Source organism: Cydia splendana, chromosome 14 (assembly GCF_910591565.1).
Source record: "Cydia splendana chromosome 14, ilCydSple1.2, whole genome shotgun sequence".
In the NCBI taxonomy this organism is placed as follows: domain Eukaryota; kingdom Metazoa; phylum Arthropoda; class Insecta; order Lepidoptera; family Tortricidae; genus Cydia; species Cydia splendana.
In genome coordinates this window covers 747873-762690 of record NC_085973.1, presented here as the reverse complement: position 1 = coordinate 762690, position 14818 = coordinate 747873, and the positions used below count along the sequence as shown (strand labels likewise).

Here is a 14818-nt window from a genome sequence, read left to right as displayed (position 1 = left end):
AACCTAACCCACTTTTCAGGCAACAGTTTGTTTTCGTGGGGTCGCAGATCTAACTTAACCTAACCCACTTTTCTGGCAATAGTTTGTTTCCGTGGGGTCGCAGTTCTAACCTAACCTAACCCACTTTTCTGGAAACAGTTCGTTTTCTTGGGGGTCACAGTTCTAACCTAACCTAACCCACTTTTCCGGCAACAGTTTGTTTTCGTGGGGTCGCAGTTCTAACCTAACCTAACCCACTTTTCTGGCAACAGTTTGTTTTCGTGGGGTCGTAGTTCTAACCTAACCTAACCCACTTTTCTAGCAACAGTTTGTTTTCGTGGGGTCGCAGTTCTAACCTAACCTAACCCACTTTTCTGGCAACAGTTTGTTTTCGTGGGGTCGCAGTTCTTACCTAACCTAACCCACTTTTCTGGCAACAGTTTGTTTTCGTGGGGTTGCAGTTCTAACCTAACCTAACCCACTTTTCCGCCAACAGTTTGTTTTTGTGGGGTCGCAGTTCTAACCTAACCTAACCCACTTTTCAGGCAACAGTTTGTTTTCGTGGGGTCGCAGATCTAACTTAACCTAACCCACTTTTCTTGCAATAGTTTGTTTCTGTGGGGTCGCAGTTCTAACCTAACCTAACCTACTTTTCTAGCAACAGTGTTTTTGTTGGGCTCCGCATCTGCTCCGGTGCTACGGGCATAGTAGCCCCTTCGCCCTTGCATAGCAAAGCGCAGGCGCTAATGCTATGTGCTCTGCGCTTTGCTGCGGCGGGCGAGGGCTGCTTCCCCTCCGCGCCTCCGGCTTTTTATATACACTCTAGAGGTAGAACAGACAAGACCACGTGGATAGTGGGGTACTCGGATTCGGATTTTTTTGTGAGCTAAAAATATGTATACATCCAAAATGCCAATAATATGTTCCCACCCAAAGTTTCAAAAATACAATAACAATGTTTTTTTTACGAATTATAAATGTAGGCAGAGCAGCCACATATTTAGGTGCTTTGTGCATTGTTAAATATAAATTAGACTTGGATTATACAATCTGACGCTTTCTTTAATTTTAACATTCGTCGAAAAACATTCTGCCAAATCTAGCCCATGACAGATGCGTTTTAGATCATACAAGTTATACGAAATAAAAAGAATCGAAATACGTTTTCTGCGATGTAAATATTCGCCTAAATCCTATTATGCTAAACAGAGTATGCAAATCACATTTCGGACATTTAAACAAACGCTAAATAAAATTATTCGTCTCAAAAGTCGGCGAAAATAATAGTAGTCTATTTAAGATTCGGACTTGCAAACATTCGGCCTATTGCATATTATACAAACTTAAGCTTTCTGCAAATTTACCATTCGTCGAAAAACATTTCTGCCAAAAAGGTTATGCCAGATGCGTTTCGGGTCACGGAAGTTATGCCAAATAGACGGAACCCGTCCACGAATGGTCAGCTAATTGTGTAAACGATGGTACAACTTACACGAGGCTGATAAACAGGAATAGGGGAGAAGAGATGGCTAGCGATGGCGGCAGGGAAGGGAGGACCCTGGCCGGTCAGCACGTCAGATATCTTGGCCACCTGGGACACCGGCTGAGCGTAGATTTGCTGTGGACAAACAGTTTTAATTAGCACATGTCACATCAAAAGGATAGATTGGTAAGCTCGCAGCGTTTTTATAGCAAATTTCACTGGAAATGGATGTTAAGAATTAACAACGTTCATCTTCGTTGTAACCGCCTTTACGAATTAGGTACTTTAGGTCAAGCGCTGCCATCAACAATCTACGCGATTATACTTGATGTGTATAAGTCATACGTTATATATAACCTCAGTTATAAATTGCAATTTTCATCATTGTCCTATATTAAAAAGTCCAAAAGTTAAATCTGTTTCGATGAAAAACATGACCAAATTCGATTCACGACCAAGTTCGAATCGGGTCGTCTATTATAAAGAGTAATCTCATGAAATACAGGCCCGCAACTACACTTTTCAATTCAGGTTACTTGTATATTGTTACATTAAAACATTAAAACATAGGTGTTTAACTATTCCATTCCCACTCACAAAACTAATTTAATCAAATGAAGTCGGCAGTTGGCTTTTTACCTGATCCTCGACCCGAGTTTGGACAGGCGCTGACATGGGTAAAGTCAGTACAGGCCGTGACAGAGATATTGAGAGGCTTCGAATATTTGGAAAAAAGGCTATACCTATGCGGAATCATCATCATCATTCAGCCTATATACGTCCCACTGCTGGGCACAGGCCTCCTCTCACTCGCAAGAGGGCTTGGGCTATAGTCCCCACGCTGGCCCAGTGCGGATTGGGGACTTCACATACACCTTTTGAATTTCTTCGCGGATGTATGCAGGTTTCCTCACGATTTTTTCCTTCACCGAAACGCAAATGGTAAATATCAAATGATATTTCGTACATAAGTTCCGAAAAACTCATTGGTACGAGCCAGGATTTGAACCCGCGACCTCCGGATTGAAAATCGGACGTCATATCCACTCGGCCACCACCGCTTTTACACCTATGCGGAATATGTGGCGCATAATATGCATGTGTTTTGAAAAATTAGAGTCAAAAGATACATCATTATTAATTATACAGACAAAACCTGTAAAGATAATTTAATGGAAAGTTGTTTTTAGTTTCAAACATAGTATGATATTGTACTGATATATTGAAATTAATAAAATAGAGAGCGTAATTTGCCATTAGATGCAATTACTACTTTAAGGTATACATTGTGTCTGACCATGGGGCTTTAAATCCAGGGCTTGATTTTACTCGCTAAACTGAGCTACTTTTACTATGGGGCCAACCCTAAAATCGGGGAATTTTTTTTGGCTTTTCCATAGAAAACGTCGACATCTGATCACCAAAATGTATGAAAAAGTGATTTTTTTTTTCGGGTTTTCGGGGTTGGTGCATAATAAAAGTAGCTCAGTTTAGCGAGTAGAATCGAGCCCTGGATTTAAAGTCCTGTGGTCAGACACACCCTGTAGATCTAATACTTTTTACGAGTTATATAGCCTGACCAAGGTAATTTTTCCCGACTTTAATGTGAAAAAGTGCCGAATAAACGTTACATTTTCATAGAAAGTTGACGTTTATGTTGATGCTACCACATTTTGTCATAGCAAAATCTGTGCAGAGATAGCTTGAACAGACTTTAGTTTTTTAGTGTTTTTAGTCATGTTCCTTATCAAAAATATTTTCACCAAAATATATCTAAATCAAAATTTGTTTGCAGTTTGCTCTTTGTAATTTTGAATTCTGTAAGTGAATGTCCGTCTTAAAATGAAGAACCGTGCCCTGGTTTCCAAAAAAAACACAAACTCGACATTATACCCCAGCCTCAACGCTTTGCATTTCTTTGTAAAAACGCAAAACATTTTCCACGTTTCCTCCCATCTCAATAAATTTGGGTAACGCTTGCAAAAATGCCTCCGTGTGCCATCACAAGGAGGGCTATGAATCATAAATTAAGGGCCCAATTTGGGTCAACGGAGGAGCCGTTTCAGCAGAATTTAGGGGCGGCGCAACCCGACAGTCGAATGCCCTATTAGCACGGTAGGGGTTGGAACATCCAGTATCTTCACTCCGTAAAGCAGTTTAGTAATAGTTCGTAAAACAATCTTCTATGACACGAATTTTTCACTGTTATACTAACACTGCTGTCAGACTGTCAGACTTGACACGGTCATAGGTATTTTTCTCTTGATGCATATTTTGATGAGCGGAGATACTCTAGTATTTACCCACTAGGGTAAAGGTTAGATGATATTCTGGTATCATAATATTTCTAAAAAAGTTTTGCCTTGCAAACAGTCATAAGAAAATAGATTACAACGTGTTTAGGCATATATTTTTATATAAGTGAAATAGGTTTAGATTTCTGTAACTTATATGAATCTGTACTTTATATGAATGTAACCATGAAATACGTGTTTTTTGAATAAATTATGTTTATATTACGTTTATGTCATGTTATGTTTTACTTATAATGATCGCAGCAATCGCAGGATAAAAATTTTGTTACGTTATATCCGCGTGTATAATATTTATTGGGATATAATTAACACAAAATACACTATATCTACATGTCATCGATACCTTTGGGTTCAATTGGCGTAAAGGACAAAATGCTACTTTTCAGGAGACGCGAAAACCTGCGATTTTTTTTTAAATTTTGATATATTTTTGTTGTTTATCGAGCTATATTTTTGATGTGTATTAGAAAAGTACTCAAAATGTTAGTCTCTTTAACCTAAATTAGCAATCATATCCATAAATTAAATAGGAAAGAAGTTAATGTCCTTTAAAATTGGTCAAAAACAGTATGAATATCCTTTGCGCCCATGAAATTTTTGATAATTTAGTGAATCTTGTTTAGTAAGGGGTCGTAAGTGACGTTCTCAGACTATTTTATTCCAAATTTGGGGTGTATTAGTTACCAGCCACGGTACACATGTTAACTGTTTTCAGCATAGTTTACTATTACGAAGCTTAAAAATGTATCAAACGGTAGTTAAATATGCTAGGTATATTCCGATTACAATTGTTATTAATATTTTTCTGATAATATAGTAATAATAAAGAAAACACAATTTTATATTTTACTTTTATATTCATATTATAAATAACCTAACTTGAGATGAAAAATAAATAAAGAGAACAAGAAAACACAATATTTTTAACCAATTATATAATAAAAAATAATTAATTGCTCTAAAAGTTGCTAATATTCGGATATGAAGGTAAAGTAAATATCCCAGTGCTTAACACTAGCCGCCTTATATTATAACAATCATAACATAACAGCTTTTAATCATAACAAGGGAAGTATTAGATCCGCAAACTATGATTAGAATTAGCATATCAAGCATTTGGACGTTTACTTAGTGAATAAACGTCCATAGACTATAATTCAATACAGTAAGTTATAATAGGTAATAATACTGTTTCAATATTTCAAGATCTCTTATTTCAAAATACGATATATCAAGATATTTAATCGAATAACACTATTAATTCCTATTCAACTTACTCAAGTAGTGATTTCTGTGTTATTTAGTCCCCGTTACCTATAACTGCATTAATTTTTGATTTCAAATACTTAAAAATATATTTTGTTAGAACGATTATGAAGTAATTAAGTAAATGAATTAAATAAAACCGTTTCGGTTATTAAGTATTAATTACCACTTCGTTCAGATAGGTTACAAACTTTGTAAAGTGCTTGAAACGAGTTATTGTAGCCAAGCTCAAGCAATGACACAAATTATTAAATTACGCACAAACAACCACTTCCACCGCTCAGGGACGGATAATAAACAGTCATAACATAACCCTGCGCTGGTCAAGCTGCATGCCCAATGGGAATCGGGATAGTGAGGCGATGGGCAGTCGCTGATACACCTGTCTCGTTCTCCTAATCAACAAGAAATGCGAGTCGGAAAGGTACAGAGTGTATTATGCACAGGCCAGTACGTTGTCGCAGGACTATAAGAGATTCCACTGCGAGTAAAACAATGATAGTTGCGGAAAAAACACTGAGCTGAGGTTTCATTGCATTACATTTTAGTAGTAAAGGACCCATAAAACGATTTATTTATTTGGCATTATAGATCTTTACGCCCATGAACAAAGATAACAGCGGAAAAAACTCTTAGCGTAAATGCTTTCAAATTTAAGGGCAAACATTATATTATAGAAATAAACGTCCTAGAAAACGATTTATTTGATATTATTCACCGCTACGTCCATGTTATTTGTTTTAAATTTAGAGTTTAGAAACTAATTTGAGGTAGTAAAAGACACAAGTATTAAAAAAGTCCTTTACAACCTTGTTCGCTTCTTATACTTATTAAAAAATATTTTTAGAGCGGGTCGTAAAGGGCAAGTACAATAATATCAATAGTAAAATATGTCCTTTACGACCATATTGACCATACGATATGAAAATTCATTAAGACAAATGAAGGGCTTAAAGGACGACAAAAGACATGTAAGTCATTTACAACAATATTTATATTTAGCGGTAACCTTTACGACAATATCTTTGAACATCTAATTTGTAAATGGTCATTTACGCCCCTTGAGCTAAGCTGTTTTTGCAAAATCATAGTAAAAAATTGGGTCGTAAAGGCCACTTTTTAAGAGATATGGGATTTTTTACTATACAGAACGATAGCGCTTGGAATTCTGAACAAAACTGTATATATAAAACTCATTTTCGCCAAAATGTCCTTTACGCCAATTGAACCCAAAGGTATCGAATGTCTTCAAGCGCTTCTGATAAATTTAGCCAGGTACATGAAATCAGGATGGTGTCAAAAGTTAGACTATCCATACGTTTATGCAGAGTTAAAGTACTGTTTCCCCATTACCGTGGAGCTATTAAGGAAGATTATTTCTTAAGAAAATGTTTATGTACCAGTTTATGGGCGAAGGGATTAAAAGAAATAAAGACGGGAACAAGATTAACTACATTGTCTCGATGCGCCGCCATTTTAAATGATGCTGTCTGTTTTATGGAGCAATGGAGCAAACCAGCGATGATGCCTAGGGATTCATTATTGTGGAAATAATTGCTGTAATATTATTGTCTTGATTTTATTTTGCATCATTTGTTGAGATTCTTGATAATAATTCAGGCAGTAACTTTGTCTCCGAGTCAAAGGGGTGAGAATGTCAAGAAGTACCAAAATAATCGCAAGGTAGGTAGGTTTTAGGTTACAAATGGGAAACACCAATTTAAAAAATTAAAAGTCCCTTCAACAACAACAACAACAAGAATGTAGAGAATTCTAAATTTAATAAAGAATTCTCTGCATGAAGTCCGCTGTGGTATTACTTTTACCATTATCATGATCGCTCTTTTTTGCAAAATAAAGCCTGGATATTACACTTAAAAATTATGTATCCAAAAAAGGAATAACATAGGAAAAAAATAAGTGCAGTAGGTAAAGGAACTAATTTATTAAATAACAAAACTTATACAAACTATTATTAAAATTATGTATAAACTAAATAAATTAAAACTAAAACTAATAGGTAAATAAAGTAAGAATATTTTCAACATAAAAAGCAATGTGTCTAAAGTGTATCTAAACTAAAGCTTGAATATACTTAAGCTGAAATAGATGTCATTTACTAAAAAAAAAAAGATCAAGCCCCCGGTGGCCGAGGCTGGAATCGAACCGGTGTCTTCAGCTTACACGGCTAACGTCTTCACCACTACGCCACCCAGCCACTTCCCTAGTTGTAAGATTGAATATGTCAAATTCTTGCCTGAACTTCTATGAAGACATTCTAGCCTGCTCATTGAAGCAAGACTCAGCTCCTAAGTACTAGATATTAAAGTCATCCTAGCAACGATATTTAAACAATCTCAGGACAAAGCGAGCAGAGATAAGGCGATTAACGTCGGAATTACTGGCGACTACCCTCGACCTCTGTTCGGCTCCTACTAGCAATGTTATGAATTGGATTGATAACTTTTTCGATTTTGCCCACGGGGAACGCGTTTTAGGGTTCCTTACCCAAAGGGTAAAAATAGGACCCTATTACTAAGACTCCGCTGTCCGTCCGTCTGTCTGTCACAGATGATGTATTTCTGTTGCCGCTATAACAACAAATACTAAAAACAGAATATAATAAATATTTAAGTGGGGCTCCCATACAACTAACGTGATTTTTGCCGTTTTTTGCGTAATGCGGTTCGTGCGCGAGTCCGACTTGTACTTGGCCTAAAATATTCACGAAAAATAAAAATAGTTTATGGGAATTTTACGAGAAAATTAATAAGAGATTTAATATTATTTTTATGGAGTGTATCGGTCGGCATTATCATTACTTAAATTCTTTATCATGAGTCAGGTAGTATATAAATAAATTAGGGTACAAATTCAACGCATCCGATTTCAGCACGAGTAGAATCGAGCCCCGGTTATTACTCCCTAGAACTACTTCCTGGGTCCGTCGCGACCTTGCCCTGCTTATATAGCGACATATCTTTATATGGACCGTCTCTTAGCTTGGACATTATATGGGCTAGTGGAGTATTATTTTTAGGACTCCTTGTGTGAAGGCGGGTTTACGGGCGATTTGATGGAAAGTGGTAGGATTATGAGAGATAGAGGAGCAAGAATATATTATGTTTGTTTTAGCTTGTACGAGTAATTACATAAATAAGGGATATCATTTTGGCCAATGACACGAACACTTGTAAATAGGTACATTTTTAAATTTATTATTTTATAGGGTTTAAAATATATATTCTTTGGCTATGGAAAATCTGTGTCGATATCTTTCAAAATTCTAAGCTTCTCAAGATTGACTGTGTGTTGTGTGTCTTCTACTACCAATAAACTGTAGTCCTTAATAAGGCTTTAAGGCAGTACCCGACGGGTCTCAATTTCTAACTTATCCATTTGATGTTTCACATTGAACCCTATTTCTTAGGGAATAAGCGTGACGGCTGGTAACTACAGCTACCAAAGCTATTCCGGATTCCATTGCAATGGAATTTGAATCCAACAGTAAACAACTTTACATTTTAAAACAAACTTTAACACAATGCATTAAAGTCTATACTTATTTCAACTATGTAAGTTATTTAAAAAAATGCTGGCTGGATTCGATCGTCCATTTTAGGATATAGTGACGTAACGGTTGCTATTTAAATATGGAAACTGATTGAAAAGTTGACGTGATCGAGTATGTACCGTCGACTGATATTTCTTAAACCTTATTGTCAAGAGATAAAGTTCACTTTTGGCTAGTCAAGAGTGTTGTATTTTAACTATCCACAAACGAAACTGACGACCGGGAACTTAAAACTTCTCCTTCCCACTTGTATAATCGTATCAAGAGTGAAAGAGATGGTAATATGATCTCTGTCGTCATTTGGTTTGTAGGTTCACACGGATATTAGTTTTTTTATGGAGTAATTAGACATGATTAAGTTGAAAGCGGCTTGACATTATGATCGAGTATGGATTTATTGCCTGGTAAAGTTGTCAAAAGCAATTTAGTTTGTATTTTGTACTAGCAATAACTTATTGGGCAAATTAAGCGCATAGCTAAAAAGGAGAAACTTACACGCTTTTTGCACATTATTTTAATGAATCAGGACAGAATTGCGTGAATATAATAATAATAAAATAAAAACAAACGCGTACTTATATTCTGATAATCAAAAAAGAAACGCAGTAACTCTATATGCTGCATATAGAGTTACTGCGTTTCTTTTTCATACTTAATATAAAATTTCCAGACCGGCACGACCCTCAAAAGTTCAAGAAAAGAGCGTACTCCCCCCATCCTAAATTCCGGCAACGTACTTGCAACCCCTCTGGTGTTGCCGGTGTCCATGGGCCACGGTAATTGCTTACCATCAGACGATTACTCTGCTCGTTTGCCTCTTATATAAAAAAAATATTACTAAGTTACTAACTACTATAGTTAAAAAAACATTACTTGAAACCCCTAAGCACATCACTGTGAGTACTACAGTTATATTAATACCAGTTTGAGGGAAACTGACTAGATGGCATTTAAATCAAAAAAGAAAAACACAATGACATTGTCCGTCACACGTGACGTCACGCAAGCGCCCTGCGCCGCCTAAACGAAACAGCAGGCTCAGGCATACATTTTCGCTGCGCGGTAGAAAGAGAGGGTTACGTCTTACGTCTTACACTGTCTCGAGTTTCACATTTTTTCCCCACTTCTAAAAGTGCACAGCGCCGCTAAAGAAGTTTTCACTTCAAAAAAAAACTTTTAGAACGAACGACAAAATGTCTTACTTGCTGATAGGATCTACTCCGCAAAAGAAGTAGGTACGAAAGCAAAAGTACATTACCAGAATTGCGAAAATCCTAATCATAGCATTGAGGTTGAAAGAAACATTTAATTCTAACAGTGACTCACACATCCACAGAAAAAGGTAGGTACCTCATAATTCGTAACGAACTAGCAGGCCAATTCGAACGTTCACTGAGATCAGAATGATATTTGAATCATGTTATTTAGTTATCGTGCGTCTCGCCCGCGGCAATAGGTACAGATAAAGATAAGGACAGTTTATTCGAGTAGGCATATTAAAATGCGCTTATGAACGTCAAATAAAGCTACGCCGGCTCTAACCCTACACCTCTGCCTCGAGAAGAATTAAATCCCATTATTTGGAGGAGGGTATCTCAATATGGGACCGGCCACAAACTCGGCGGGATACATCTTTTCAAAACATTACATATTATAATTAACATGCATTACTTACATATACAGAAAAGTACTATGTAGTGAAATTCACGGTAACTTAAATAACACGATTCTGATGTCAGTGTACGTTTGAATTGGCCTGTAGGTTTATGCCGAAGATGAATGCCTGAAAAGGCTCGGACGGACCGCAAATTGCTAATAATTTCAAAGGCGGCATTTCGGGCAAATCACCTGGGGCCTACTTCTTAGTAAATGAGCTAGGTCCTGATTGCTATCTAGATTAAATTATAAGTGTGATTTGCGCAAGACGCTGAGACTGAGCTTCTTGGCTAAGAAACAGTAAAATAATAAATGCAACCGCATTATTAACCTTTTCAACGCCAATCACCGATATATCCGCACCTCAGGTCCAACGCCAAAGACGAATTAATCGGTCACAGACCACGGAGCAACATAGACCTCCGTGCATATGCATAAAGTTAGATTTCAGTTTTGACACTTCGGTGACGTGTCGTCCGAGTGACAGCTTTTGTGTTTGACACGGCGTCGAAAAGGTTAAATGACATTTAATTGTTATTTCATAAAATCCATGTTTCAAATGTTGAATAAGCAGAAAAACAGATGATCAGTGAAGTGGAACAAAAGTAATATATCAAATTTTCAGCAGATTTTTTAAATTTCTCGGCAGAGCAAGTTTGAAAAGAAAGTTTGTTTTCATTTTCGCTACGTTGTGCCCGTTGTACCACTATTTATAACGTCAAAACGTAAAACTGCATTGGCCGCTGCCATAGGCACAAAACATGGATAGATGGTTTATAGTGTATTCTTTATTGTATATTAAAAAAATAGGTTAAAAAAGTCCTTGTGATTCGGTTCGAGTAAGGTACAAAATTATATGATAGGTAGGTTAATATTCATTTACGATTCGTATGTAAGTAAGGTGTAACAAGAATAGGTGGGATCCGTTTAACGGCCTATTCGGTATTGTGTTCTGATTAGGAAAAAAATAGAAGAAACATTTTTTCCCCTTTTTAGTCTAATAGGCTTAGGTACTTAAGTAGAGCGCCATATATTTACAAAGATATTACAGCGATATCAGTCTTTAGGTATAATATATCTACCAGAGTTTCCAGCATTTTCCCTAACTTAGATAAAATAGAGGTTATCTCAGTTTATTTACGTTTATTATGCATGTTCGGGGCATGATGAATTGCCCACAAGTGTTTTCCTCAAACATTCCATTTCTGTTCGGATTCTTCCTGCGGGAATATTTGGCTTATGTGTTTATAGGAGTTGCTGACATAGAGTATTGTCTGAATTTTTGGTTATTTTGTCTTTTATCAATCAACTATCAAAATTAACGAGCGTTTTTAAATCGACATTATGAGTTTAGACAAAAACAAAAAATATATATTCAAAACTCCAAAAAAAAGTAACAACCAAAAAATCGTAGTTCTTATGTTTTATTAACAATTACTTATTTACCCCAATATTAAAAGCAAAGCAGATATTAAAAAAAGACAGCAAATAATATGTAAAATTATTTTACAACTGAATCCAAGATGAATGTTAGGTACCGCAGTAGTTAAACATGAAATAATACAATTTAAACCGATTTCAATCCGAACTTTTCAATCGAAAATATCATACTATAGTTTTCATTTAGAAGTAGAGTATTTCTATTCCTTGTTATTAAGTTTCCTACTTAAATACGCGACCGACTGTTCCTAGTCTCCCTGATATTGACATAAGACCGCACCAATCCCTGTATTACTTGCATCACAATGGATAATAAACGGCTTATTACAATCCGGATATATCAGAACGATTAAATATACCTAGCCTATTAACTCGTGTTTTAATTTAAACGTATTTTCTGGAAAATATTAAAAAAAAAACATCCCCATGGAACATAATGGGTGTCCGTTGACTTTACGCGTATGCAAACTCGGGCCCAATGGCCGCTTCAGCAATCGTAAAATAAAATTTGATGGCGCCCGAATCAAATCCGTATCCTTAAAATTGAATGTCGGGTGGGCATTAATTTATGCTGCGATAAAGTGGAGGGCCCTTGTGAGTCCACAAAGACTACCCCCTGTAGATAGACCTATTTTGTTAAAACTAAATTGATACATATAACAATTTAGCTGTCACTTTCCTCAAAAAAGTCCCTAAAAATATAATTTCACGCCTGTACTCCACGCGAAGGGCTAGCACGGCACGGGTATAGTGACTCTTATCGCGCGATATTTTACAGCTCGGAGATTAGGCTGGCGTGCTAACTTTATTACCACTTTATTACAATGTTAAAGAAGTAGTAAAGTGAAAAAGAAATCCTTTGTTCAAATACCTGGTGTTTGCAGACGAAATGAATGATAGTAACGTACATAAAAAAAAAAAAAAAAAATTGTTCAAATTATTATTATTCTTACAAAATTTTTGAATGTTCCGGCACTTGTTAGTATTAGTGAATGCAAGATACACTGCGAGTTATATCAAATCAGTATCAAATGAAGATAAGATTGTTGAAGTCCGAATACCTTTCCTGGAAAAACTAGCGAGTGCCAACCGACATTTCTGTCCGCGCCGCGGTCTGTTTTTACGGCCGAGGGGGAAAAGCGTGCTATTATTGGAGCTCTTTGCGTCATGTCCTAATGCTACCAACTCTATAATGCTCTAGATATTTTTAAGGTTATATTCTGATTGCTACTGCAGTAACGTTGCTGTTGCAATGCAACGTTACTTATCGTTACGACGTTACGGGTGGTAGCTACAGCTACCAAAGCCAAATAAGTTATATTCATCCCTTCATCAGCATCCCCCATATTATTTAATAAGTAATGTTCGCAATAAATGCCTTTGACTTTAGAATCATCAACATCCGTCTATAAAGTTTAAATCATAATTTTTAAGCACATATATCTAGCGACGGTGACGGTATATAGGTATATAATGTCGGTGTATGTCTGAAACAATACGTCTAGACTTTCTTTTTGCTCGCTCACAAAATCAATTAGCTTAAATCGGATATTGCTACAAACTCTGCAACTTAAATAAAAAGGCTTGTATCCATAAAATTAGATTTGAACAAGTAAAAACTAACCGTTCTTGTAGCCGATATTAAAGGGCAGTCTCCTGGCTGGATATTTTAATAACGGGGGTTCATTCCACATGCTTACCGGGCATTTGCCTTTAAACCTGTTATAAACTTTAGAGGCGTAGGATGAAAGATTGCAAATGCAAGATAAAGCTGATTTCTGATTTCACGTGCACTATTCAGCGCGAGTGGTAGTGTCATATGTGAGGTTCCACGGGAAATGGTACCTTATGGGGGTTGGCGCTTACGCACTTATTAACCACACTCCATATAATGTTCACATAGCTTGGTTATAGTGACAGCTGTCATTCAATACAAATTTTGTGAATGAAAATGACAGCTTTTATATAACTAACATGGGACTTAGTCGCGTAAAACTTACGTTTATTTATGGCCTGACGTTTCGAACGTGGTCACAGGCAGACTCAGTCTGTACGCTTTACACGATTAAGTCCCGTGTTAGTTATAAAAGTATGAGTGAAAATCATGTCAGTTTAAATCAATATAAAATGACTACTGTCACCGCTATGTGAAAAATACTATAATGCAGTGCTACGCGAAGTAAACGCAAATTTCCATAAGGTGCCTTTACTCATGAAACGTCACGTATTACAGTATTAAACCTTTAACAGATTTTATAACTATAATCCTCCTTCAGTGGTTAACTACTTAGTTTCAGCACTGAAAAGCTTCAGGAACATGGGCGCAGTTTAGCCCGTTTATTTGTAAAGAGCCACGTTTAATATTAATATCCCGGCTGCAATATTTCCTGCTCGGCTATTCGCTATTACTACTAGTAGGTACTAGTTCGCGACACTGGGGAGAGATTAAACATGGTTTAATTACATGTTTGCTAACTTCCATTCAACATTCGAATTATTTCACGGATAATATTGTGTACAATATGTACAACTGAGTTGATACATATAAATGTAATGGTTAGTGATGAATAGAAAATGTAAAATAATTTTTGCACCGTGTAGAGTAATCTAATAGGTTTGTAAGGTTAACTTTTCAGGTAGCGATTTGATTAGAGTTCGTCTACACTAATTATGCATCGACTGAAACAGAATAATAGTGAGAATAGTGAGGCAGTGTCATTATAAAATGTCATATTATCATCCAAATTTGACATAAATGATGATATGTCATTGCAAATGTCATGCAAAGTTAACTTGTACCGAATCTATTGGCAAGATTGACATTGGAACGATTAAAACGTTTCTTTATATGTAATGAGAAATAAGGAAGCTACATTACTAATATTACGATTAAGTATAGAAATACAGAAATGAAAAAAGGATACAAAAGAGCTTCTAACACGTGTAACTTGATATAATGAGACAACGCCTACGACGATTAAATATTAATTTAGTAAACGTGTTATAATATTATCATTGTGTTTCAATTGCAATTGAAATTATATGGAAATTGTGCGTCGTCATCGGGATGGTTTAACGTTTTATATTTTTAGGCACATATAAAAG

At 36.2% G+C, this 14818-nt stretch overlaps 1 protein-coding gene across 1 annotated transcript in view; it reads right to left on the bottom strand.

The window, feature by feature from the left end:
* LOC134796973 (putative mediator of RNA polymerase II transcription subunit 26) overlaps positions 1-14818 on the bottom strand; it is a 61803-nt gene that overhangs the window by 4907 nt on the left and 42078 nt on the right. The window contains exon 4 of the mRNA XM_063769166.1: positions 1472-1597. Coding sequence (XP_063625236.1) covers positions 1472-1597 — 126 coding nt within the window. The remainder of the gene's footprint in view (positions 1-1471; positions 1598-14818) is intronic.